The 26,704-nt window shown below is 35.7% G+C and overlaps 1 protein-coding gene and 1 non-coding gene across 8 annotated transcripts in view; one reads left to right on the forward strand and one right to left on the reverse strand.

Moving 5' to 3' along the window:
* The window catches only part of HNRNPC (heterogeneous nuclear ribonucleoprotein C), a 54,315-nt gene that overhangs the window by 15,195 nt on the left and 12,416 nt on the right, over positions 1-26,704 (reverse strand). For 5 of the 7 annotated variants that reach the window (XM_054565661.1, XM_054565663.1, XM_054565660.1 and 2 more), the window contains 3 exons: positions 12,570-12,845; positions 7,140-7,254; positions 6,507-6,554 (listed from right to left, as the gene is read on the reverse strand). In XM_054565661.1, coding sequence (XP_054421636.1) covers positions 6,507-6,554; positions 7,140-7,254; positions 12,570-12,810 — 404 coding nt within the window. In that variant the 5' untranslated portion in view covers positions 12,811-12,845. The remainder of the gene's footprint in view (positions 1-6,506; positions 6,555-7,139; positions 7,255-12,569; positions 12,846-26,704) is intronic. The other 2 variants (XM_054565666.1, XM_054565665.1) reach the window with 1 other exon arrangement.
* On the forward strand, positions 26,300-26,401 carry LOC129064502 (U6 spliceosomal RNA). The gene has a single exon (XR_008528481.1). It is a non-coding gene; the product is annotated as a U6 spliceosomal RNA (small nuclear RNA).

Genomic DNA, 26,704 nt, shown 5'->3' on the forward strand with positions numbered 1-26,704 from the left:
CCCCATACGAAGCCTCCCTGATGCCCCCCTAACCCTGAGCCTTGCACCAAGTGGAAAATAAACAACAGCAGCCATGTAAAAAAAAAAAAAAAAAAAATCTTTAAAAGGGGGGAGGCGGGGGGTGATGAAACATCATAGAGCTCAACAAAGTCTATCTGTATGAAAGAATGTCCTAAAATACAACAGATTCCTAAAACAGCAGAGGCCACCTTTGAACTAGATAGTAATATAACCATAATACCAGAGCCATACAGCAGATTATCTGGTCCAAGTTCTAATGTGTACCCTTCAAAAAATCTCTCCCAACTACAACAATCCAGGACACAACAGAATAGAAATAAGAAAACAGCCCGGCTAAGTGAAATAAAGAACATATCACTGTCAAAACTTGAAATCCAAATATAATCAAGTTTATGTTGAAAGAATTAATCTATGCCCTCATCTAAAATCCTCCTGTTAACTATAACATAGTTAGGTTCCCACAAGATACAACCAACCAATAAAGGGACTCTGAGCAAATGCAAAATTTTACCTTATGCCTAAAATGACATTTATAATGTCACTGTAAGTGACACCAAAGGAGCTTTTCCAAGTAGGCAAGAACCCTCTTGCTCTGAATCACATGGCTTTCTAACCAGGTGCAATGCTGCTCAGGAGTATCAGAAAAATGCCAGTGGGGCAGGGAGAGGGGGAATGAAAGATGACAGCTCCTCAAATCACAGTAAGATCCCGTTAATCCAAAACCTAAAGCTTTGTGCCCTGGCTGGTGTGGCTCAGGGAACTGAGTGCCTGCCTGAGAACCAAAAGGTAGCCAGTTCAATTTCCGGTCAGGGCACATGCCGGGGTTGCAGGTCAGGTCACAGGTTGGGGGCACGTGAGAAGCAACCAATACATCTCTAGTACATCAATATTTCTCTTCCCCTCTCTCTAAAAGTAAATAAATTAAATCTTTAAAATATAAAAAAAAATTAAAAATAAATAAAACTGTGCCTAGAACAAAATAAAGGCTCAAGTATTAGTTAAAGGAATATGATGGTTAGGTTCTTTCACCCATCTTTCATTTCAATGGAAACTCTCCCACCACTGTACAAACTATTTTTTCTCTACTTTTGATTACACCTTTCTGGAAAAGACCTGTAGGGTAAAAATCAACAAGAAACTTGCTTGTTTCCCACACTTCTTAACAACTCAAACCCCCTAACCTCTCTTGATGTAAACTATAATGGCATAATCCTTGTCATAAAAGATAAAATCTCAGCTGTATTTGACTCCTTCCCCAAAGCACCTACTTGCAAAACTTTAACCCAATAAATCACCAAGACCAGTCTACCTCTCCATTCCAACGATTACGATAACTGCAATACTGACACATCCTCCCCACCCCGTTTCTCTTTTCTAGCCATGGGGCTGTTTCTAAAGACACAGCTCCTTAATATGCCATATAAAGCCCTTTACAACCTTCATTCTTTCCAACTAAAACTGGCTGCTTCCCCAAATACAGAGATAGTCACAACTCTGCATCTTTATTAAAACTGTACCCTCACCCTATCTGCCTGCCTAAAAGCCCCCTATTTATTACACCAAAAGCAAGTTCAAATATAGCCCTTTGTGAAACTAAATGGGGCTCTTTGAATCTCAACAGGGAAGCTTATAGCTACCCAAAGGGCAACACAATTTACCTTTCGGTGAGACAACCTTGTAAAATGCATGATGCGTAGTAGCCCCTGTTAATTTCACTGCACTTTCCTCACTGTGTATTACCTGTCATACACATGTTGTATTTGGTCTGTGAGCTGATGTATTTCAGTCCTCTTTCTAATCATGGTATGCTGGTATATACTATACCACCTATATTATTATACTTCCTTATAATGAACAATAAGTGAATGAATGAAAATTAATGTGAAAAGATTTTAACTACAGAAATTTAAGAACCTGAAAAAGAAACTATTGAAAAGTATTTCAAAGGAACTGCTCACAGAAGAAATCTCTTGCAAGAACTGCTCCAGCAACAATTTTCCTAGAAGCAATAAGACTCTTAACTGGACATAAAATAGAATTGGATCTTTGTCAGGAGCTTCTAAGTTTATCACTTTCAACTTCAATAAATTGTGTTTTGCACACAAGGGTGACTTAGGCAACTATTCAAGTTTAATATATAATATCCCCATGAATATTCATCCTAAAAGCAAAGGCTACTTTGGGCTTATATTTCTACAACAAAAAAATTATGTTTGTTAATGAAGCTTTGGATAATTATAAACTATGTATGATAAAGTTTATAGAATATTTGATACAGCTGACAGTGTATCGGAATGTCAGATATTAATAATCTATTTAAAATGGTAGTTTCACATTCACTGAAAATTTCAGTTAAAATCTGGTAACAGCTTCCACGGCTGTAACATAAAGAATAACTGCAACAACTAGAATTCAAAATTCCACAAGAAAAAGAACAAGTTTTCGGTAACAAAAAACTTCCATTAAAAACTCTTCCAAACTAAGGTAATCTTTAATAACTTCAGGTTAAGAGTTCTTAACTCCCCATCCCCAATGAAAATCAGTAACCTTATTGCAGGTGCAAGCAGCACCAGCAGAATCTAATTCTTTGTTGTTTCCTTCTCAGAATACAGCATTATTAAAATATAAGTAACTGAGATAAGTTTCACTGTTTGATTATCCTCCAATTTTAAAGGTTTTTACAATCTTTGGGATTTGATCACTAAGACCCCTTAATATCCAAGCAAAAATTCAAATCACTGCAATTCTCCTAACAAAATAATCATTAATAACTTGTTTCCTGGTATTTAAAATTTCTGTTTCTCCTTACAAAACACCCAATGCCTACATTCTTAAAGTTTCTGTCAAAACTCAGGCTAATAATGTTTAAAGGGCATTAATACCTTTATGAATTATTCTGGTCTACTCTATTCCACCATGTCAAAAAAGAGAAAATAATAATAATAATAAGAGTAATAAAGTAACCAGAACCAAAATATGATCAAGCCTCCAAATCTATCTACTAATTCATAGTATTTAGGTGGTAGAGGAACATGCTGAACAACACAAAATACAACCTGCAGAACCAAGTCTGCAAAAATTGATCAGATTATTAAGTGTAGTGTTTGTTTATAAAAGTGGTCATTATCTTTCACTGCTAGACTATTGTTTTATAAACTATATTTGAATTGAAATGTGCCACAATAAAGTAAAGAAATAAAATAAGTATCAAAAAGGGTATCTATAAAACAAATACCAACCATTCTTCATTTCATTATGCATTACTTTGAGAAACAGTTGTCACACACAAAGAACCCTAGTATGTGTTAGTTCTGGGGGGAGCAACAGTGGGGTGTCCATGATTTCCTTCATTTTGATATGTAATTAGTGTTAACAAAATATGTAGCAGTAATAATGTATGTATTAATAGGGTTAGTAAAAATACTAATTCAAAAATGTAATTTTCATTAACATTAGCATATAAGAATTTATGAGGCTCTGGCTGGTGTGGCGCAGTGGACTGAGTGCCGGACTGTGAACCAAGGGGTCACCGGTTCAGTTTCTGGACAGGGCACATGCCTGCGTTGTGGGCCATATCCCAGGCTGGGGGTATGCAAAAGGCAACTGACTTATGCATCTCTCGCACATCTCCCCCTCTTTCTCTTTCTCTCTCCCTCTCTCTAAAAATAAATAAAATCTTAAAAAAAAATCTGTGGAGAGTTTGATAAACAGGAACCCTCATGCTCTAAAATGATTGGGAATTCTTGATTGTAAGTAATATTTTGGGGGTCACTTATAATGCAATTTCTTATCTTTTATGTTTCCTTCAGTCTTCAGAGCAACTGTATTAGTAGGCACTATTATTTCCATTTTAGGGGTAAGAAAACAGATTACACATATGACTTTGGTCATGAGCTTCTCTGCTGAATGACAAGCCACTAGATTCCTCATGTGTTCTTTTCTCTTTTCCATATTAGCTGCCTTTCCAACCCCAACAACAGGAATTAGACCTCAAGACCCCAGAAAGCTGAATAAAGAAATCATCTTAAGTAAAGCCCAATCTGTCTTGAAATATTTAGTATGCGAATTTTATATTAAGAACATGACCAAAGAACCAAAATGACTAAATAGACAATGATTTAATCTCCACTTACACAGCCAAACTCAGAGCTTTCATAGCACTATCTCAGAGTCAATTTCTCATCTTCTTAAAAAAAAAAAAAAAAAAAAATTATTTTTAGAGAGGAGAGGAAAAGAAACTTCAATGTGTGGTTGCCCCTCAAATGTGCCCCCCTACTGGGGACCTGGCCTGCAACCCAGGCATGTGCCCTGACCAGGAATCGAACCAGCGACCCCTAGGTTCACAGGTCAGCACTCAATCCACGAGCCACATCAGCCAGGGCTCTCATCTCCCTTGAATAAAGACTCCTACATAGTTGATTTAGGATCACTAGGATAATAAAAATCTTAACCTTGTCAATCAAGTATCTTCAAAACAACTTCTGAGAGGAAAACAAACAACATTTTCCTAAGTAGTTTTTCCATTCACTAAACCTGTTCATTTTCCCACCACAGATAATCGTACTTGAATCAGCTCTTTACCAGCTACTACCTGCTTGCTCCATTTAGCCTTCAGAAATTTTCTCTTGCCTCTTTTAAAACTGAACAGTGAGTTGCCACCAATTTTTACAACCAAAAACAGTGATGTGAGGTTTTTTCTGCAAACATCTAAATTTCTTCACTATTTCTTGCTGTATCTCTTTTTATTAAATTTGGTGAAATTCCTCACATAAAGTAAGTTTTTCCCAGATGTATTTACAGTGAGATGATAGGGATGGTCAGAGTTTTGCTGCCTTACTAAGACAACTGAAAGAAAAATTTCAGAGGACTATTACCATGGAGGTAGAATTAAACAGTTAAAAGTTCTATACTCATAATTTCAAACAGTGGTTTCTTATGCTGGAGTCCATGATACCCCAGAAATTACAACCCAAAAATTGTATTAAAATTTTCCAAAAAGGAGTCATGAAATCAAGGAATAGGGTTAAAGTCATAGAAATAAAACTACTTCCTTCTTCTTTGCTATCAATGATTCTCAACCCTGCCTGGACATTAGAATTCCTTGGGGGCTTTAAAAATACACCAATAAGGAGTCTACCTAGAACAGCTGTATAAAAATCTCTATAGGTGTAATTGAGTATGAGTATCTTTTAACTGCGGCCAAGAAAGGGGGACTGGTTAAAGAATAGCTGCTTCAGACAAACTCAGTAGGTTTCAGGGCCTTCAAGTCACTCCACCAGTGACCAAGTTTTCCATATCTGCTCTCCCAACTGTTAAGGTCTGTCCATTTTTATATTTTAATATTTTCAAAGTACAAAACCAATTATTTTTCAAAATGTGTTCAAACATAAAAACACAAAGAAATCTCAAAGAACAAATGAAATAATCACCTGATGATGCATAAAAGAGACTCAAATCATACAAATCAGACCCAAACAATTCTACCAGTCTTATACTTTTGTCCTTTTAATAATTAGCTATTACACTCTCCGTAGTATTTCAAACAGAGGAAAAGCATGCTCATTTATCAAGTCCAATGTCTGAATATGCTCAAATACTTCTATATAATGCATAATTTAAAAAGTACCAAACCAACTATACCTAATGTTGCCTTGACATTCATGAAGATTAATACATCAGAATGCCAATGTCATACCAAACCTTTTTGCGTATCATTATTCCTCAATAATTAATTCCTACATCAGATCTAAATCCATCATTCAAAAGCCATGCATAACCTATCCCTACCCATACATCTCCTGATTTTATTTCTAAGGACTCTCCAACAAATATTAATGCTGTTCTGAAGGCACAAGGAGAAAGCATAATCATTATTCCAAATGCCGTATCTTTTAGAACTATATTACAATCCCCACTCTGTAATACAAATTTAACACTTTAACTCCTAAAGCAATTTGTATTGTTAACTTATTATATATGCAGATTGTATCCTATTTTGTATTAGTTGGCTTGCTTAAAGGTCACTATCAAATATTTAAGGGTAGGAGTAATTTTTTAGTTTTGCTGAAATCCCATACAATGTAAAGCCAAAGTGGGAAGTATGCAACAGTGAATTAACGAAGAGAATATGGAACTGTTATTACTATTTAAGTCCCATTTCATCATTAGGCAAGTCAGTCAGTCCTTTTATTTGGCATACAAATTAAAATAAAAAAATACAACCTCCCTGTTTCAAGAAAAACATTAGTCCAGAAAATACTGGATATGTTCCAATATGGCTGAAAGATATACTGATTCTTTGAAATCAACAGAAATGTCACTTTACCTAGCCTACCTCTGACAATTTGCAGGGAGATTTTGGCAGAAAGAGGGGACTTTGTTTGAAATACGTTCATGTTGTTCATTACTACAAAATAGAAAAATAAAATGGTTCTCACTAGGTGGCTTTTTACCAAGATAGACAAAACAAAACACCTTGAACATACCTGTCATAATAATCCCGCTGAAAGTCATAGTCCAAGTCAAAAGAGGAGCTGAAAAATGAATACCAAAAAGTATTAATTTGGAGCTGTTAACGTCAATTCACAACAGCAGATGGGAAAAAAAAAAACCCCATGCCAAACCAACCACAACAAACAGATCAACAGATTAGCATGGAATAACCCACAATCATTCAAATAACATTACTAAATTTCAAGCACTTTATGCCACTGAACATGCAGTGACCAAATAGCAAATGTATGCAAAAGTTTGCTAAAATTTCAACACACAGTGTAATAGCTAAAATAAGAACACTGAAAAATTACAACAGTAAACTACACATTCTTAGGCCATCGTCTTCCCTTTCTTATCACCCAACTTCTCAGAAGCTAAACTCTTGAAGAATTTTAAGTTGTGCTATAAATACCAAACTACTCTTTAATAGTAAAAAATCTCAGAGAATTCTAATAATTCTCTGGGGAATGGGTGAAAAGGAGGTATATTAACAAAAAGTTAATAACGCATTACTTTTACACAGAAAAACATATGACAGTTAACCCTCCCCGCACCCAGAAAAACAGATAGAGAAGATGCCCACTGATGGACACAATGCAGTTATAAATAATAAAGTTCCGGACCTGAGTAGAGGGGACGGAGAAGGGTGTTCTGGTACTGACCCGTACATCTCCGCTGCAGATCGTTTCACACCTGCTTTTCCTCGGTTCACTTTTGGCTCTGCAGCCAGATTAATATCTGAAAAAACAAGAACAAGAACAAAAATTTTAGTGACAACTCTGCTGGGCTTTTAAAAGTATACACAGTCATATAAATCAACAAAAATCTAACACTGTCTCCCATTTTTCCTTATCATATTAAAAAATTTCAAGAATTTTTACACGGCTAGGACTTGATCTTCCATCCTTTGTCCACTGTTCTCTAGCAAAAAAAATGTCTGTTATTTATAACACATTGTCTTTGGTACATTCCACCCCTCAGCTCCTACTTCAATGAACCTATCATCGTTTAGAGAACCCCATTCTGTTCACTCAGTTACTATCACAGGGGAAAAGTATCAATAACTAATGGCTGCTTTTCTAGGAATGATTCTGTGAATTTTAAATAAGCAGACAAATATATTAGAAATGAATGAATGACAACAGAGATTTTATATGGCAGTTCATCAATTTATATGGTTCCTGTCTGGCAAATTTTTATTCTTACAAGTAGGATCAGCTATAAAGTTGCACCAAAAAAATGCTTGTTAAGAGTATTATGCAGCCATGATCAGTTGCTTGAAGCATTGTCCCATACACCAGAAGGTTGCAGGTTCGATCCCCAGTCGGGGCACATATAGCAAGCAACCAATTGATGTTTCTCTCTCTCTCTTTCTCTAAAAATCAGTAAATATATCCTCTGGTGAAGATTTGAAAAAAATTGTATATGCACATACAAAAATACATAGCAAGAAAAGGGAAATAAAAAAGTAAAGGGAAACCCTGGCTGGAGTGGCTCAGTGGACTGAGCACCAGCCTGTGAACCAAAGGTCACCAGTTTGATTCCCAGTCAGGGCACATGCCTGGGTTGTGGGCCAGGTCCCCAGTAGGGGGCGTGTGAAGAGGCTATTACGTATGATGTCTCTCTCCCTCTTTCTCTCTCCCTTACCCTCTGTCTAAAAATAAGTAACTTAAAAAAAAAAAAAAAGCACAGAGAAAAATCCTAATTTCCATACACAACATTAAAGTTTAAAACACCTACTCCAGCAGCCAACTACTTACCCTGCCACCCACTGCCTACCAAACAAGAGTTCAATGGGTTTCCTTCTTTAACAGAAGAGGCCATTTTGTCAAAAACCAGTTAGCCAAAGGCTAGCTCTCCAAACCTCAGTCCATCAGATTACCAATTAAAAAAGACATTTAGTACATTGTCTATTTGCTTAATACACAATTTATTAATAATCTTCAGTTCTCAGTTCACTAAACTCATTTCTAATTTTTAACATCTGAAGTTTATAACCACCTTGATTTTAAAGTTTTGACTTTGGAATCAAACTTTTTAACATTAAAGACAGAATTAAGAATTTTAAAAACCAATTTTAAAATGTAAAAATGAAAATAGAACTACATCAAAGTTGACTATAAAACCTTATTGATTTCATGTGATTTTAAATTACAGTACTGAGTCAATATCCAGCACAGACTATAGAAATTGCATTTAGTAATTTTAATTTTAGTAAAACTACAGGTTTGGTTATTTTTAAAGAGTGGCACGAAGTGCACATAAAATTATGTTTTCTTAAAAAGTGTTAAGTACCCTTTAGGCTGCTCACCGATAGCTAGTATCAATTAAAGTATTATACTAAAGTATATACAGACAGTGGTTTCTAAATAAATGCCATTAAAAGGAGCCAGGACTCTGGGCAAAAGTGGCAAATCCCAGGTTGAGGTCAAAATACATATCAGATAACCTGGAACATCTTGGGGTACCAGAAAACAAGGAAACAATACATTAATCCATTAGGACGGTCTCAAGGACATAGGAACCAAGTTCAAGGAGATCCACTGGCCAAAGAAGATATTTTGAGCTCTTAGGTATGATTTGTAATGGACTAAAACACCATCTATTTAAAATACATGAATTCATTATGATACTAAACAAAAGCAATTACTATATTTAAAGTTTGCTACAGTATCAATTATACCAAAATTTGAAAAAGATTTATCCTGCCTTTCCAGTGTGAAGAGTACTTTGTTGTTTTTTTTTTGTTTTTAGATTTTATTTAATTTTAGAGAGAGAGGGAGAAAGAGAGTGAGAGAAACATCAACTGGTTGCCTCTTGCACATCCCAACTGGGGACTGGGACCACAACCAAGCCATGTGCCCTGATCGTGAATCGAACCAGTGATCTTTTGGTTCGCAGGCTGATGCTCAATCCACTTGAGCCACAACAGTCAGGGCTGAAGAGTATTTCTGAAAAATCAAATATTAACAAGTTCAGTTTACAAAAATTACAGTTAAGTGCAACAGGGATTAGAAAACCCACTACTTGCAACTCTCAATGAATTACCTAAGCATGGGGAACTTTATCAAAGACAGGTGATACATTTTTTTTAATTATCACCAAAAATGGAAAAATCATGTTAAGCCATCTGATGTGGTAGTATGAAGTACATAACACTATCCATTAAATATTTTCAGCAAACAAAATAGTATCTGAATTAATCAAGCCTTTAGATTTGCAGACTCCAAGACAGTAAGCTTCTAGCCAGAAATGGCAACTGAACATTTGAAACGCATTATGTCTGAATTCAGATATGTCTAAAGTATACACACTGGGCTTTCCAAGACTTAGTATGAAAAGAGAATGTAAAATACCACAATCATATTTTTCAATGATTACATATCAAAATGACAACATCTTGAGTGTACTGGGTTAAAGTATATTACTAAAATCATTATCACTTTTTTTTAACTTCTCTTAATATAGCTATTCACAAATTTAAAAAAATCACATACATGGCTCACATTCTGTTTTTATTGGACAGCACTACTCCAGATTATACAAAATAGGGGTAGGGAAAAAAATGACACAAGGAAGCAATCAGTTCAGACTGTGGGAAAATAGAAATTTCTCCAACAGATTAAATGCCATAAATTTTTTTTAATGTGAAAGGAAGTGCTGGAGAAATTAACAGATTTAAAAACATCTAAGAGGCTATTAACCCAATGCATATGTAGGTATGTATTGGATTCTGATTTAAATAATGACAAGTTGTAAAACAAGTTTGAAAAAAGGAAGAATTCTGAATATAGATTGAATGTTAGATGTTATTAAGGAATTATTATGAATAGTTTCATGTGGTAAGGGAACTGGGGTTTGCATTTTAAGTCTTTATTTGCTAGATATATACTGGTCTTTTAAAATTAAAACACTCAAAAAATTTTGTAAGAAGAGAAAACGCTGATAAAAAATAAGATTAGCAATGTGTTGGTATCTGTTCAGCTAAGTGAAATATACATACCATATATGCTCATTTTTCTCTTGCTTTGGTGTTAGAAAATTTCTGTGACAGGTAAAATGTAATTTTAAAAACCCGGCTTTATTTTCAGCACTCTCACAAAACTTGTCTTAGTTCACTTCTACAACAGTTTTACAAATGCCAAAGTTTTATATATTGACTTTTCCTGTACTTTGAGTGAAGGACAAATGAGTATGAAAATTTCTTCTGTATTCTCAATTACAACTGCTTCATCTTAAGTGTTAAGGATTATAAGGTTCTTTGCCCTGGCTGGTGTGGTTCAGTGGACTGAGTGTCAGCCTGTGAACTGAAAGATCACCACTTTGATACCCAGTCAGGGCACATGCCTGGGTTGCAGGCCAGGTCCCCAGTTGTGGGTGTGCAAGATCCATGTTATCTCTCACACATTGATGTTTCTCTCATTCTTTCTCCTTCCCTTCCCCTCCCTGTAAAAATAAACTAAAATCTTTAAAAAGAGGATTGTAAAGTTCTTTAACTGTCAGTATTTTCCCCTCCCAATCCACTGGTATTGGGGTTTTTATCAAAAAATAGCATTTGAGAAATATTTATAAATAAAATGTAAGTTATAAAAAATTTTTATTCTAGAAATAAATAGCTATAAGTCACTGCCCATCTATAACCAAAACTCAGAACCAAAATGGTTTCAAAAGCTGTTGAAACTTTTCTATACATTATTTGTTATAAACATTTATTAAATGCTGTAATCATTATAAAATGTTGAGGTTCTGAGATCTATTACAAAGAAACATCAACATAGGAATGCTTAAGGGGGAAAAAATTTACTCCAACCTGAAGAGAAGCTAAGTGCTGATGAAGCTGAAGGTGGACTTTAAATTTGTTGTACATTATGCATTTTAAAACACTAAATACAAACGCGTGGAAAATGTTGAAAACAAAAGAAAAAATTTAAGCCACCAGAGTATTCCAAAGACTAGAAATGGACTTGTCTTGTAAACACTTTGGCTTCCATAATATTCACATCCCAGAAAATATAAGCTATATCAAATTATATGTCTGAAAGGAAATCCTAGAAACTCATAAGCAATTAATAAACTATTCAAAAGCCCTGGCCAGGTGGCTCAGTTGGCTGGAGCATCATCCCGTACACCAAAAGGCTGCAGGTTCAATTCTGGTCAGGGATGCAACTGATTGACAATGTTTCTACCTCACACTGATGCCCTTCTTTCTATCAATAAATATATCCTTGGATGATTAAAAAATTTCAAGTAAACGAAATACTGTAATCATTATGAGCAAACTTAGGATCTTTAACAGTCTTAATAGGTAATGAGATGTAAAGTTTAGAATATAAACCATCATCTGAGCAGAGCTCAGATCTCATTTCTCAACAACTGAAAACGCTACATAACAAAAAAGACCGGTATTTGGAGAACTACTATCTAAAACTACACAACCAAAGTTTACACTGCTAAAACATGTTAACAGTTAAGTATCTTTTATGTAGAATAACATGCTGGACCTCTATCAGAAGCTTTTCATTAATTGTCTCAGTCCTTTAAATTTATCTAAATTATCTGGACAATCCCAAGTATAAACTCTGAGGTACTGTTAACTCCATTTTAACAGAAGAGAAAATTTAAGGCTCGGCCAAGCTACATAAACTGCCCAATATACAATGTGAAGCCCCAATGCAGAGCCAAGCGATACGACTCAGGAGTCCACAAGTAAAAAGGCTATACTGTCTTCCCCCGGTCCACTGTGAGGAGGCGGCACAGCGATTTATCAAGGCAACAACTGTACCTTACGAGGTATCATTCCTACCTCCATCTTACTCAGGACTACCAACTGAGGGTTCTCCAGGCTCTACTAGTCAACATGGCATAACAAATAAAATCCATATTTAACCTATTATATCTATAAACCTAACATTTTCATTACGCTGGTCAGCCACATCGTCAGAAAATCTCAGGCTATTAAAATGATGGCATGGGAGAGAAAACAACACATACAGTAAAGTTCTTGTATCTGAATTGCATAATCAATGAAAAAATTAACCCAACCCAGATCTTACCTAAAACCTGGCCAGCAATCATTCTGCCATCCTCTCCTGCCACTGCAGCCCGAGCATTTCTCTCATTAACATATTGAACAAAGGCAAAGCCCTTGTGAACAGAGCAACCCACAATTTTGCCGTATTTTGAGAAGATAGCCTCCACGTCAGATTTCTTGACCACAAGAGTATTAAGATTTCCAATGAATACACGGGAGTTCATGGAGCGAGGATCTGTCTTGTTGGTAACATTGCTGGCCATTGTCTTTGATTGTAAGGTTCCTCACAAAGCCGAAACTGGAAGGAAAAAATGCATAAAGGTGAAAATATGCTAAAAACAAAATATTCTTTGATAAAACTTTTTCTACTCTTATTTTGAACCACTGTGACTAGATTGCAGTAGCAGTCAACCTCAGTCTAATGCTATTAGATTCGAGCCCCTGAATATGTCCCCTTACAGAAATTCAATTTTCCCTTGTCTAGTCTATTTGAACAGTGCTAGACTATCATTTCAAGGGGACAAAAGAATCATCACTGCTTCCTGGCAACACAATATTCTTGAACATTACAATTCCAAGTGACCCCTCTGTCTTAAAGGCCTCAAGCAAATTAGAACCCCCTAAGCTCTCTACTACCGATTTCTATTCGTTTTTCTCCTTCCCAATCATGCTAATCTAACCATTGCTTGCCATCTATCAATAATTCCATTTTCTTGCACATTGCTTTTACTAGAACTCACTTGCTCTCCCAAAGATATGTAAAAACTCCAAATTCTGTCCACAAACCATTTAGCTAGATTAATATGGACAACTGATACCATGCCCTTCAAGTATAATTGACCTTATCAAACAAAGGCAATAAACGAACAAATTCATTCACTCTGGAAATATATACATCCAGGTACTTCAATTGATTTACAATATGCCAGATACCTCAAATATAATATTATCTTTTTATAGAATGCAATGGCTCTTTACTTCCTTTTTATGTAATAACTTATAAAATATAGCTGGGACATTTAATAATACTGGATGGCAATAATAAACACTGCATGAAATCAAAAGACCACAGGAACTAAGAAAGAAAATACAAATTTCCTCAGACTACTTTGAAACAAAAATTATCTTTATGTATGTTAAGTTCAATCTTAACGTTCTGGCATTCTTTTAGCTTTTATATCAGTCTGTTTCCCCTTGCCACCCAACCACCAAACTCGGTTATTATGATAGACCCACCTTAGATTTAGAGTAACAGTCTTAAGATTAAAGATACGAATGTCTAATGTTATTTTTCAATTCCTCAAGAGAAATCAGGACAAACTAGTTCTCGTGGATTATGTTAAAATGTCTCACCTATACAGATATAATAAAGTATGTAGTTATGTCAATTATACATGACCCCTCCCATTCTGACCCTTAAAGTACCTAGTCACTTCACAAGCAGTACTAATGTGAAAGCTGTAAGAACTGCTTGCCCCTCCTATCTTTTCTGAAATTCAAGACACAATCTGTCTATTCTATTGTTTCTAAACTGTATCTTTATAAAAAAAGTAGTTCCTAATAACTTTTTTTAGACTAAATAATAAAAATTTACACAACAGTGGGCACTGAGAATCAGCCACAGCCTTTCAATCCAAGTGTGACTTGCTCAAAATCCTTAAAAACACCGATAATTAAAATACAAACCTACCAAACCAGGGCTATTCTACATGCCACCAGCATACTGAACATAAGGTGAAAACACCAAACAATAAACATTAAATTTATATCCCTTTCATGTATGTTTGTCCTCTTCACATATATTTCTTTGGACCACCAATAAAAAATGGTTTTAAATGACTACTCAATTTTCACAAATATGCTATATAGCTTACACCAAGTTAAACAGAACAAAATTCATCACATACAAAAAATGCCTTAGGGTGCAATTTTCAACCTCTTTTATCTCATGGCACACGTAAATTAATCACTAAAATTCTGTGGCATACAGATAGTTTTGTCAATTTGAACAACAACAACAAAAGGTAGAATTTTGATTCACTCATGCTGGATGACTATTGTTGTGCTGGCTGTTGTCATTTTTTTGACAATCTAAGGGAAAAGTAGTCAGGACCCCCACCTAAATAGGTATTTCATGTTTTATAATTCTTATGGCATGCCAGTGTGCTTTGGCAAATTGCTGCCTTAAGGTATCAGGGCTTAATTCTCTCAAGGGACCCCATTTGAAAAGACTGGTAGAGAAACGCCCAGGTATACAAAATATAAAGGTGCTGGACCCTGGCATGGTAGCTCAGTTAGTGAGTGCATCATCCCAATACGCCAAGGTTGTGGGTTTAATCCCCAGCCAGGGTACAGACAAGAATCAACCAGTGAATGCATAAATGGGTGGAATGACAAATCGAAATCTTTCTCTCATGTAAATAAAAATTAAAACAAAAGGTGCTAACAACGGTTGTCATTTCTGAATTTAAGGGTAGGGTTTTATTTCTCATTTTCTTGGATGATGTGTGGTTTTCAAATTCAACACAAAAAATCATGAACTGTTAATGAAATAATGCAATGATCCCAGTTTCAAAAACTAGGCTAAGGTCAACAGTTTAGCTTTCAATGCCCATTCTTACTGTAAGGATTAATCAAGATATGCGCAACAGTAAAGACAGATGAACCCCAAAGACCCATTAACACATCCTCCTAAAGAATTAAACAAGAGTTACTACAAATTATTTTTTTTCACTGAACATTTCTTGAGTATCTGCTAAGTACCAGGCACCAGGTATTTAGGGGTCAAACAGGAACAGATGATTCTAGTGGTACTGTTGTTTATTTTGAGAGAGAGAAAACGAGGGGGAGATAAAGAGGGAAAGAAACACCAACGGCTTGCCTCTTGCACATTCCCAACCGGGGGCTTGGCCTGCAACCCAGGCATGTGCATGCCCTGACCAGGAATTGAACTGGCAACTTTTCGGTTTGCAGGACAATGCCCAATCCACTGAACACCACCACTCAGGGTGGTCCTACTGTTTAAATTTTTATTAAAGAGAGAGCACAGATTTCCAAAAGTTTTAGAAATAACCAAACAATCTAGGGTCACACTTCACCCTACCCCTGGTTGTTAAGGAGAGAAAAATGTCAATACCCTAAATGCACAAACTACTGGGACTCCTGGAAGAAAGCAGCATGGCATAGTTTTGGAATCTTTCTGAATCCTTACATAAAAGCAACCAGATAGTAAAGCCAAAAACCCAGGGACAGTATTTAGAACAAAACTTGGTGTCAAGGTATCACAGCCCAAACTCCCAAAATACAAGATGGTAAGGGCAAGAATATGCATGGTTTATCACTGACTGAGGAAGAAGCAACTAGGAGCATAAAAGACCTAGAAAATGAAGAGTCCCAAAATATCCAGCTAGTATTTACTGGAAAGAACCAATTTTAAGAAAAGGAGAGTTTTGTCTGTTCCAATAGTGAGTACAAGATACTGTAGTAAAGAAGTTTGATGGTGCTAGAACAGCTTAGTCTCTACAAAATCTCAAAATTAACACAGAAGACCCATGTGCATCATTTCATTCTCAATCTTTACTATCTCCCCAAAGTAATTACTACTCTATATGTATCCCTTTCTTCCTTTTTAACTCTATCACCTAAATGTGTATTCCTAGAGAGTACAGCCTTACCCATTAAACATAATGTCTCTTAAAATTCTTTTTAAGTTCCCCTTCCATTCCTTTAACTTAAAATTTACACGCTGAAGAATCCAGAGCATTCAACCTGCAGTTCCCAGTCTACATTTTCTGAAATTTCATACTCTTAATATAATTCCATGTTTTTGTGTCATCTGTATATTCTGAAATAGCAATCTGAGACAAAAGGCTTGTTTAGACTCATGTGTGACCCTTTTGTATATATCTTTTTGTGATGATGAAAGTTCTACCTTACAGATACCATGATGTTCCAAGTTTATTACTTAGACCTCATAAGAATAGTTTCTCAGTTCTTGTATAGTATTATAGTTTGCCTGTATTCCTTGCATTGTAAGTCAGTTTTGCTGGGTATAAAAATCACTGGATCACATTCTTTTTCCTTAAATGTTCTGCCATTTATTTCTGGACTGTCATAGGATCGTTCCGAAGTGTAAACCTTGCCAGCAAAGTTCTATTTTTCCCAACTTGGGTAGTAGTTACAAAGGTTTTTGTTTTATAATAACTCGATACTGTTTTGTTGTTTTTTTTTAAATAGACTAATATAAATGGTACAGATCTAAGTGAGTATTTTTGAGATTGCCTCATGGGTCATAGAAGTTTACACTTTGGAATAACCTGCTCGGATAAAAAGGTCAATCTCTCCTAACTTTATAAAGTACTAGGAAAGGAAGAAATGGAGAGACTGCTCTGACCAGCTTAAAAATCCAACCCAAATTGTACAGTCTTAAAGAAAAACATCAGATTTCAAGTGTAAAAGGTGCAGAAGGAATGAGTCAATTTTTGCTTATCTTACATAGATATGTAGCATAGTTATATTCTACATGCATGTTTTAAAAATAAATTTTTAACAATTCAGTACTCTAATTACCAGTAATTGCAGTCTTTAGAAAATTTACAAATCATTTTAAATGTGGAAATAATGATAAAATGTTTAAGTCAAAAAGCAGTATACATAGTTGCACAATGCATAACAGGATGCATATATAAATTATGTGCTTAGGAAAGACATGGCAGAAATATTTTATAATGCCCTGTAAGTACTCTGTTTCTGGTTAATTATTAACAATTATTAAAAATCCTGGTCTTTAAAATTTGTTTTAGAAAACAATTCAAATGTTTTGAGAAATGTACCAATATATGCATTGATAGTCTAATAATGCTGTTAAATAATGAAGTGATGTTAATCTAAATGAATTAGTTTCAACTTTACATCAAAGTCTGGTATCTTGATGGAGAATAATGCCCACTTCATGGACATAGTATATAAATTCTAACGTCTCCCACTTTTTGAGCTAACAGAAGTTTCTTGCACATCCTATATACGCTAATTCCTCAAAGACGAAAGTAGTCTCATTACAGCCTCTGTTTTCTCAGCAGTTAAAGTCAAATTCCTTTTAAGACAAATTCATTATTTCTTAAACTCAGCATTAAATAATAAAGTGCACAGAATTAAAACACAGAATTTGTTTCTTCCTGAAAATTGGTTTGAGTAAAGCCAGTATGTAAAATATTTCTGAAATGGTTATGTTCCCTGGTTACTCTACATCCTGTTTACTTGTGGAGATCAAGATGATAAGGTTTCGGAAAAACAGAATTCTACCAGGGTACAAAAAGAAAGAAAAAGACTGAATATTTCTCTAAAGGTTACTGAGTGGCAGCCCTAAAGTCTCTAGTATATGGAGACACATGAGTATGTTTGTATTATTTTATGTTTTTTCATCCCAGGTTTATTCCCAAGACTTTTATCATCAAAGGATCACTAAGGCATGTCTTGCTGGGAGAGTGGAAGGCAAAACTAGGAGTATTCAGTTACTTTTACTGCCTTATTACACCAAAGGATCTATGTTTCTGTTTGATCATATACTTTATGCCAAAGCAATAAAAACAGAGATTTTAGTGGCAATGTAAAAGGACAAGATTAGTGGATATAGAAATGTGTTGATTCTCTCACTCCTACAATCCCACTCATATCCTAAAAACAGAAATAAATAAATAAAACATACAGCTGATTGGGATGCAAGCAACTGTGAATTTTATTTCCAACTGTTCATTCTGAAGTTTGAATTACTGTGACTGCCCTCTTACGAGAGGCAACCCTATTTTGGACTGTCAATCTAGCTAAAAATTTGGGAAATGTATATAACAACTAGCCGATTTCTCATCAAGTTCACATTGAATATCAAGAAAGTTCTGCCAGGAAGAGGTACCTACCAAGGTAGGAGGAGCAGATAGAGCTATCTGACAACTTTGAGAAATACATGGATCAAATGATCCAAAAACACAGGTTATTAAAGGTCTGGGAGTTTGCTGAGAGCTTGGCCAAATCAGTTTAAAACTGGAATCAAGACTTCAGCTCCACTGCCTTTATGTACTAACTAACTAGAATGCCATCTTAGGTAGAAAGGAATTGAGGGGGTGGAAGATAAATACTTGACAAAACAGTGCCACTTAGTTATGCTGTGTTCAGTATCATATCTGGGCATATTTACTGCAAGAGATGGGGATCAGAAAAGAAACAAGCCACAAGATGATTCTACTGGAAATTTCATCCAGTTCTCTATCTGTTCACTTTATCATAGACTAAATACTTTGTACTTACTCATATAACATTCTATATTGGTTCAAGAAAAGAAAAGATGGCACCAAGTATGGCTTATCAGATGTCAAATCATACTAACTAGAGAGCAAAAAAAGTAGTAACTTGCCACAGATTAGGAAATTTAAAACTATAATCTTCTTTATTACGATCCCGTAAAACCTAAACTAGACTACATTTAAGTCAAATTAGATGCAACTGCCATATGCCTAATATGCTATTTCCCATCTTTCTTTGAAGAATTTAAAGATAAAAGTGTCACTAGATGGCAGCAATGAGTTGGCTAGTTTTTAAAAAGATGACTAAATCTTAACAGTCCAAAGACTTTCTATTTCACACTATCTTTCACAATTTCTTGTCAACAGTTTCTCAGGACCTTTTGGATACAATTGCCCTGCCTACCTACAGCATCGTCATCATCTTATCTCAGCTGCTTTTCTTTGACACATTTAAGAGCTCCTATTTTGCCCCCTTAAGTCCTTTCTGGTACCCTTTCCCACACTACTTTCATATTACTCTATCTAGTCCACAGTTTTTCTCTATGTGTATCTTTATTGCACTCATCAACTATTTCCTTCTGTCCTCTTCACAGAGGCTAACAATGATCTGCCCATGTGTCTACAACAAGAACAAGGTACTTTACTCCATCCTCAAAGCTTACTACTCATCAAAACACAGATATTATAAAAAGAAAAAAGAAAAAAAAAAGAAAACCCAGACATGATCTCAAGATAGAGTATCATGTCAATACTAGAATGAGAAAACAGCACACAATTGTATTTTTCAGGCATTTTCAGGCCACTAAAACAAACAAACAAAAAAACCCAACAACAACAACAACAAAATGGCTATTTTTAGATCAACTATGGTTAACTGCTAATTTAAGAATGAAAACCAACCCCTGCTGGTGTGGCTCAGTGGACTGAGCACCTACACCTAAAGGTCACTGGTTCGATTCCCAGTCAGGACACATGCCTAAGCAGGCCAGGTCCCCAGTTGGGGGCAGTTCAAGAGGCAACTGATTGCTCGCATGTCCATGTTCCCTCCCCTTCTCCCTCTCTAAAAGTAAATTAAAATCTTTTAAGAATTAAAAAAAAAAAACCTAAGGCAATACTCAAAATACTATGAATAGGGGAAATGATTCAGTTAATTGTACCAGGTAGCCATCTGAAAAAAAAAAGGTGGGGGGTGGGGGGAACCAATATCAAACCTTACTTTGTACACCAAAAGCATTTATAGGTGGATCAAAATTTAAATGTAAAAATTCACACATGCCGTTATTAAAACCTGAAGAAAAAATATCAAATCCCAAAATACATATGAATAACAGATAAAAGGCAGAAAAACAAAAAAAAATCATAAGCACAAAAAACTTTTAAGAAAAGGATACTGAAATTAAAAATTTTAAAATACTTTTTTGTTGTTTTTTTTTTACAAAAATGCTTGGTGAAGATCACATCAATAATTGATTCAGATAAATGTCAATGCTAAAATCATTTACAAAAAGTTTGTGGGGTGGTAAAGAAATTACATGATCTCCAAGTATTACCTAGCAAATTACTGATTATAAAGGAATGGGAACATGGATATCATCGCTTAAATGCCTCCTGATGTGACAAAATAAGAAATATCTACCACTTCTACAATATTAGTAAAATACTTGACTTGAATACATACACAGAAAAACAACTTCAGCCCTGACCCATGTGACTGTTAGTTGTCCACTGCCCTGAAAAGCTAACGGTTGCCAGTTTGAGTCCTGCCAGGGCACAGGCCCGGAGTTGCAGGTCTGGCCCCTCATCGCAGTGTATATGAGAAGCAATACCGATTGGTGTTCCTCTCCCTCTCTTTTCCTCTCTCTAAAAATAAATAGCCCTGGCTGGTGTGGCTCAATGGACTAAGTGCCAGCCTGTGAACCAAAGGTTGGCTGGTTGCTTCCTGGTCAGAGAACATGCCTGGGTTGCAGCCCAGGTCCCCGGTTGGGGGCATGCGAGAAGCAACCACACATTGGTGTTTCTCTCCCTTTTTTCCTTCCCCCCCCTCTAAAAATAAAATCTTTTTAAAAAGTAGGGGGCCTTTTCTAGATTAAGAAAGCAATATGTAAAGCCTGATTAGATACTGGACTAGAGTTTTTGGCAATGACTAGAGAACTTTAATATAGGCTACATTTGTGATAATACTGAATTGTTAATTTTCACTGTTTTGATAATTTTTTAAAAAAAATTTTTAGAGAGTAACCTCAATGTGTGGCTGTATCTTGTGCGCCCCCCTGCTGGGGACCTGGCCCGCAACGCAGGCATGTGTCCTGCACTGGGAATCAAACTGACAACCCTCCGCTTTGCAGGCCAGTGCTCAATCCACTACTGAGCCACACCAGCCAGGGGTGTTTTTATAATTATTTTGATGATACTATCTTAGGAGACAGCCATGTTGAAGATCCTAAATGAAATATCATGCCTATAACTTTAAAATCATTCAGAAGGGGGGTAAAAAAGCACATAGAAAGCAAACATGGCAATCTAGACAGTTGCTACCACTGAAATGAGGATGATGTATTTTACTTATGTACACTGTTACATTACCTGTTCAAATGATTTTTTAAAAATCCTATTATAGCAAATGGTAAAATGATGTATCTCCGGTCACACAATTTAACATTCCTAGGAAATAGTGAAACTACATTTTTTTCCTCTCAAATTTGGTAATAAAAGAATGATGATTTAATGGGGTACAAAAGGGAACTGGCACTTCCACTGCTATAGGTAAGTAAACCAGTACACGTTTCTGTAGGTTCACTTGAAAATTCTAAGTGCCAAAAAACAGACAGGCCCACCTATTTTTATTAATGACACAATTGACGAATGTTAAACAAATTTTAGGTGATTCTATGTTTGGCATAGAAAAGAGGAATTGTGACTCTAAATTTTGTAAATCCCATGACAATAAAATATTAGAAAGCCACTTAGAAACATGTAGAATTTACTAAGTAGAATATGTTTACAATATGGAAGCTCTAAAACAAAACATGGTAGTAATTCCATACTGGTAAAAATGTAGTATAAAACATCTATAAAAGTGTAAAAGATATTAACAGTAAATCAACATTCAGCCATGAAACAGAGAAAAATGGACCAAACTTCAAAATATTAGTGGTTATCTCTCAGTGCTAGAGTTTTAAGTAAATATTTTACCTGCATGTTTAAGTTTTCCTCAATAAACATTTCTGTAATAAAAAAAAACTTCCTTTCAAAGTAAAAATGAGTAACAATGCAACAAAAAAATTAAGTTTCAGTTTATTTTTAAAGCTTTTATTTATTTTTAGAGAAAGGGGAAGGGAGAAAGAGGGGGAGAGAAACATCAATGTGTGGTTGCCTCTCATGTGCCCCCATCCAGGGACCTGGCCTGCAACCCAGTAATGTGCCCCTCACTGGGAATCGAAACAGCAACCCTTTGGTTCACAGGCCAGCGCTCCTGAGCCACACCTGCCAAGGCTGCAACAAAAAAACTTGTAAAATGAAGGTCTTTACATATATATTCCCAGAGTTTCAATGATGCAAAAACTAAATCATGTAGCTCAGTGCCCTCTAATTTCTTCAAAGAATGTTAAAATTTCTTTAAAACATCGCTGCTCACTCACCAATTAAGCCTCTGCAACTGCCAGGAAAAGTCAAAGAATTCACAACCTGAAAATACTTACTTTCTAAAACTTGGTTGGCTGTTAACTAATTTATTCCCTTAGCTTTTCTCTTTAATAATTCATAAGCAATTTACTTGTTTTTTCTTTGACTAAAACATTTCATTCAAACGGTTCGTTCTCCTGACCATTTTCTATGCAAATAAGATACTATGCCTTACTTAATTTGTTAATGTCCCTTTGAACACAGTAGTCCAAATTTGGCTGCAACTGCAGGAGCAGAACTCTAGATACTACCTAGAAGCTATTATTTCTGCCAACTTTGGCACTGTCAATACATGCAGAATTCACTGTTAACTTCTAATTCTTACTCATTTATTAATATGATGTTAACATCTTGTATTTGGACAACTATTCTGTTAGGTTTCTTTGTATCAAGCATAGGACAGGATTTCACACTTCAAATATTATTTTATTCTCTTTTATCTAGTTCACATTCCCTGGTTCTAGCCTGAAGAAAATTTCAGACTTTGATTTTACTGTGTGAAATATTAACAGTCTCTCCCAATTATATATCCTTTACTGATTTGTTCAACATACCCTGAGCAGTCTCACCCAAGTCACTTTTATTAAATTAGATCAACACAATTTTCCTTCAATAGCAGGTTTTTCCATGTTATTATCAGTTTTGGAACAATAATAGTAATGCCAACTTCAACTGAGAAGTCCTTCTGCTTGTTTTCTGTACAATGAAAAGCTCTACCCTGGTTTAGTTTTGAGCAGGATCTGGGTTAATACTTAAAAAATTATGAAGCGAAAGTTTCTGTAAAGCCTATTAGAAAAAATTACACTGAAAAGGTATATACAAAATTACCAATCCCCAAAAATTCAAGCCATGTCCACCTGACCAAATTTCATTTAAAATACTAACCTTGAGGTCCTAAAAAGAACATAATACAAAACATCCCCACACTAAAATACACCATAAACTTTAAAAAACAAAAACAAAAACAAAAAACAAAAAACCAAACTGATGAGCCCTGGCTGGTGTGGCTCTGTGGATTGAGTGCCAGCCTGAGAAACAAAGGGTCGCTGGTTCAATTCCTAGTCAGGGCACATGCCTGGGTTGTGGAACAGGTACCCAGTAGGGGGCATGCGAGAGGCAACTGACTGATGTGTATCTCACACATGAATGTTTTCCCCTTCTCCCTCCCTCCCCCTCTCTAAAAATAAAATCTTAAAAAGAGGAAAAAAAAGAATTGATGAATGGCTGCAATATATGTTTTGTCCACAACTAATCAAGCCCTTAATACTAAATATAAAATTTAATACATAAATACATCCTCATTGTTAAAGGTTCAGAGTCTTTGGGGTCAAACAGACTTGTTTCAATTTCAAGCACAACCACTTGAGTGTGCACTTCCCTTTGACACGCCAAATCCCATCAAAAACCAGATCCTTCAACTGTAAAATGAGTTATCATTTGTCTCATAGGATAGGTGTGAGGTGTAAATGAAGGTACAGAAAACACTGACACAGTGCCTAGTACATCACAAGTGTTGCTGCCACAGCTGCTGCTACTATTACACCACTTACTATTATTGGTACATATCACAAAAACGGGGCCAGGGACAAAAGAGGTGACCAACAAATAGTACTAAAGGTTTACGGAGATTTTTAAAAATTCAGTATCACAATAAAAGAAATATAAACCAAATACTATTTTGACCTACCAAATAAAACCACTAAGTTAAAATGGTTCTTTTCATATATTATTTCTGACAGTACAGACTAATATATTTTCAGAGGCCACCTGAATTTTTTTTTCTTAATCAAAAGCCTCAAGACTGTGCCTATTCTTTAACTCATAATCTCACTTTTGAGAACTCATCTGTCAGAAACAAGGATATGGTCATATTAACCATAAAAAATTAGAAAACATGAATGACAATGGGACTGGCTAAACAAATTTCATTTCAGTACATCAATTCTATTTTGTTCTAATAGCAAAAATTACTTTTAAATGACAACATATAACACTGAGATGTTCAAGATGTTACAGAGCATATGCAATATACAGGTTGTCTAGACGATTACCACTAAAGTGTTAAGATACTTCAGGATGTGGTAGGATTGTGAAGGTTAAGTACTTTTCCCCAAGTTTTTCCTTAATGACATTTTGTTTTTATAATTTTTCATTATGCAAATATAGCTTAATGCTACCTTGGAATGTAATGACTATGATAGTCTGGCCTACAGTCAGCAAAGCTTTTCTATAAACGCCTAAACAGAAGATGGAAAAGTTAAGCACTCACTTCCCTTCCTCAAGAGCAATCCAGGAACTATATAAAACCTAAGAAATCGGCATCTCCAGGGCACCAAAAATTTCACTGAACATTGTGTTCAATAACGTAGGGTCTCTCATTTATTGGTAGTCCCAAGAAATACAAATATTTCTTTCTGCATTCTCAATCTTCACACAATCATCTGTGCTGTTATGAAACGTGCAGTCACCTGTTTCTATGAGTGCTGCATCAGACTTAAGGGAAAAAATCTCCAGCATTTTAGTACCCATCAAACTCTTAACTATAGCAGCTTCTGTATAGTGTAACTCCCCATCAACCAACATCTAAATCTAAAGCACCAAGCATCAGAAACATGTAAAAGAATGCTTCATCCCTGGCTGGTGTGGCTCAGTGGATTGAGTGCCAGCCTATGAAACAAAGGACTGCTGGTTCAATTTCCAGTCAGGGCACATGCCTGGGTTGTGGGCCAAGTCCCCAGTAGGGGATGTGCAAGAAGCAACAACACACTGGTATTTCTCTCCTCCTCTCTCCCCATTCCCATCTACAAATAAATACATTAACACACACACACACTTCTCACAGGAAAAAGAAACCTGAAATTCTTAAATCAGTATTTCACAATTCAGTAAAATCAATAAATCTTGACTGGAAACTAAGAGGACCCATTCATTTTATAAAAATTATGAGTAAACAAAAATACAGGAAGAATTTATCATTTCTAATATAACTGAAAACATGTAAATGAGTAACGAAATGGTTAGTGTATAAGCACCTGCTCAAGGGAAAAGTAGTATCTTTAGAGATTCATAATTAAGAAATTAAGTCTTCGGCCCTAACAGTTGTGGCTTAGATGGTTAGAGTGTCACGATTCTCCATCAGGGCACATGCCTGGATTGCAGGTTGCAACCCAGGTCCAGGCCTATACCAGTGACAACCAATCAATAGTTCTCTCTTAAAGTAATGAAAAATTGTCCTCAGGTGAGGATTTAAAAAAAAAAAAAAAAAGAAAAGAAAAAAAAGGAATTTAGGTCTTTGCCCTGGCCCCTGTGGCTTAGTTGGGGCATCATCCTGAAAACGGAAAGGATGCAGGTTTGATTACCGGTTGGGGCACATGCCTAGGCTGCAGGTTCAATTCCTGGTGATGGAGCATAGAAGCAAGCATCCAATGCATAGTTGTCTCCCTCTCTCTGCCCCTCCCCTCCACTCTCTAAAAATTAATAAGCATGCCCTCAGTTGAGGATAAAAAGAACTTAAGTCCTTGTCCTAAATCAGCAATTTCCTTTCAGTAGTTCAGCAAAATACACTGAAAGGAAAAGCAACCCTGACTTAGTGTGGCGCAGTTGATTGGGCATTGTCCCAAAAAGTGAGAGGTCGCCAGTTCAATTCTGGGTCAAGGCATACACCTGGGTTGCAAGTTCAGTCCCTGGACAGGGTGCATACGAAAGGCAACCAATGTATGTTTCTCTCCCTCTTGTTTCTCCTCTCCTTCCGTCTCTCTAAAAATAAATAAAATCGGTGCTCACTTCGGCAGCACATATACTAAAATTGGAACGATAGAGATTAGCATGGCCCCTGCGCAAGGATGACACGCAAATTCGTTAAGCATTCCACATTTTTTTGAATTACATAAAATAGAACAATTTTTTAATGATCCAAATGATTCCCTAATTTTAAGAATAACATAAGTACATGTAAAATAATATGGGCTGTAAATGCTAGACGTGGTAATCAGAACGATGTAAAAATTAACTTGAACATTTTTGTGTAGATTTTAATATTAAACTGGTAAGTATAGAATGTCAGAAATCCTCGGGTTGTCTTTGGAGAGAGATCATAGTATGTGAAATGATATAAAAGTGGAAAAACAGTTAATGAGGCCACACAGTTGTAGAATGAAAGAATGCTTTAATTACTAAAGTC

This window comes from Pteronotus mesoamericanus, unplaced genomic scaffold, assembly GCF_021234165.1.
Source record: "Pteronotus mesoamericanus isolate MK-2021 breed Mesoamerican mustached bat unplaced genomic scaffold, CSHL_Meso_final contig_164, whole genome shotgun sequence".
NCBI classification, from domain to species: domain Eukaryota; kingdom Metazoa; phylum Chordata; class Mammalia; order Chiroptera; family Mormoopidae; genus Pteronotus; species Pteronotus mesoamericanus.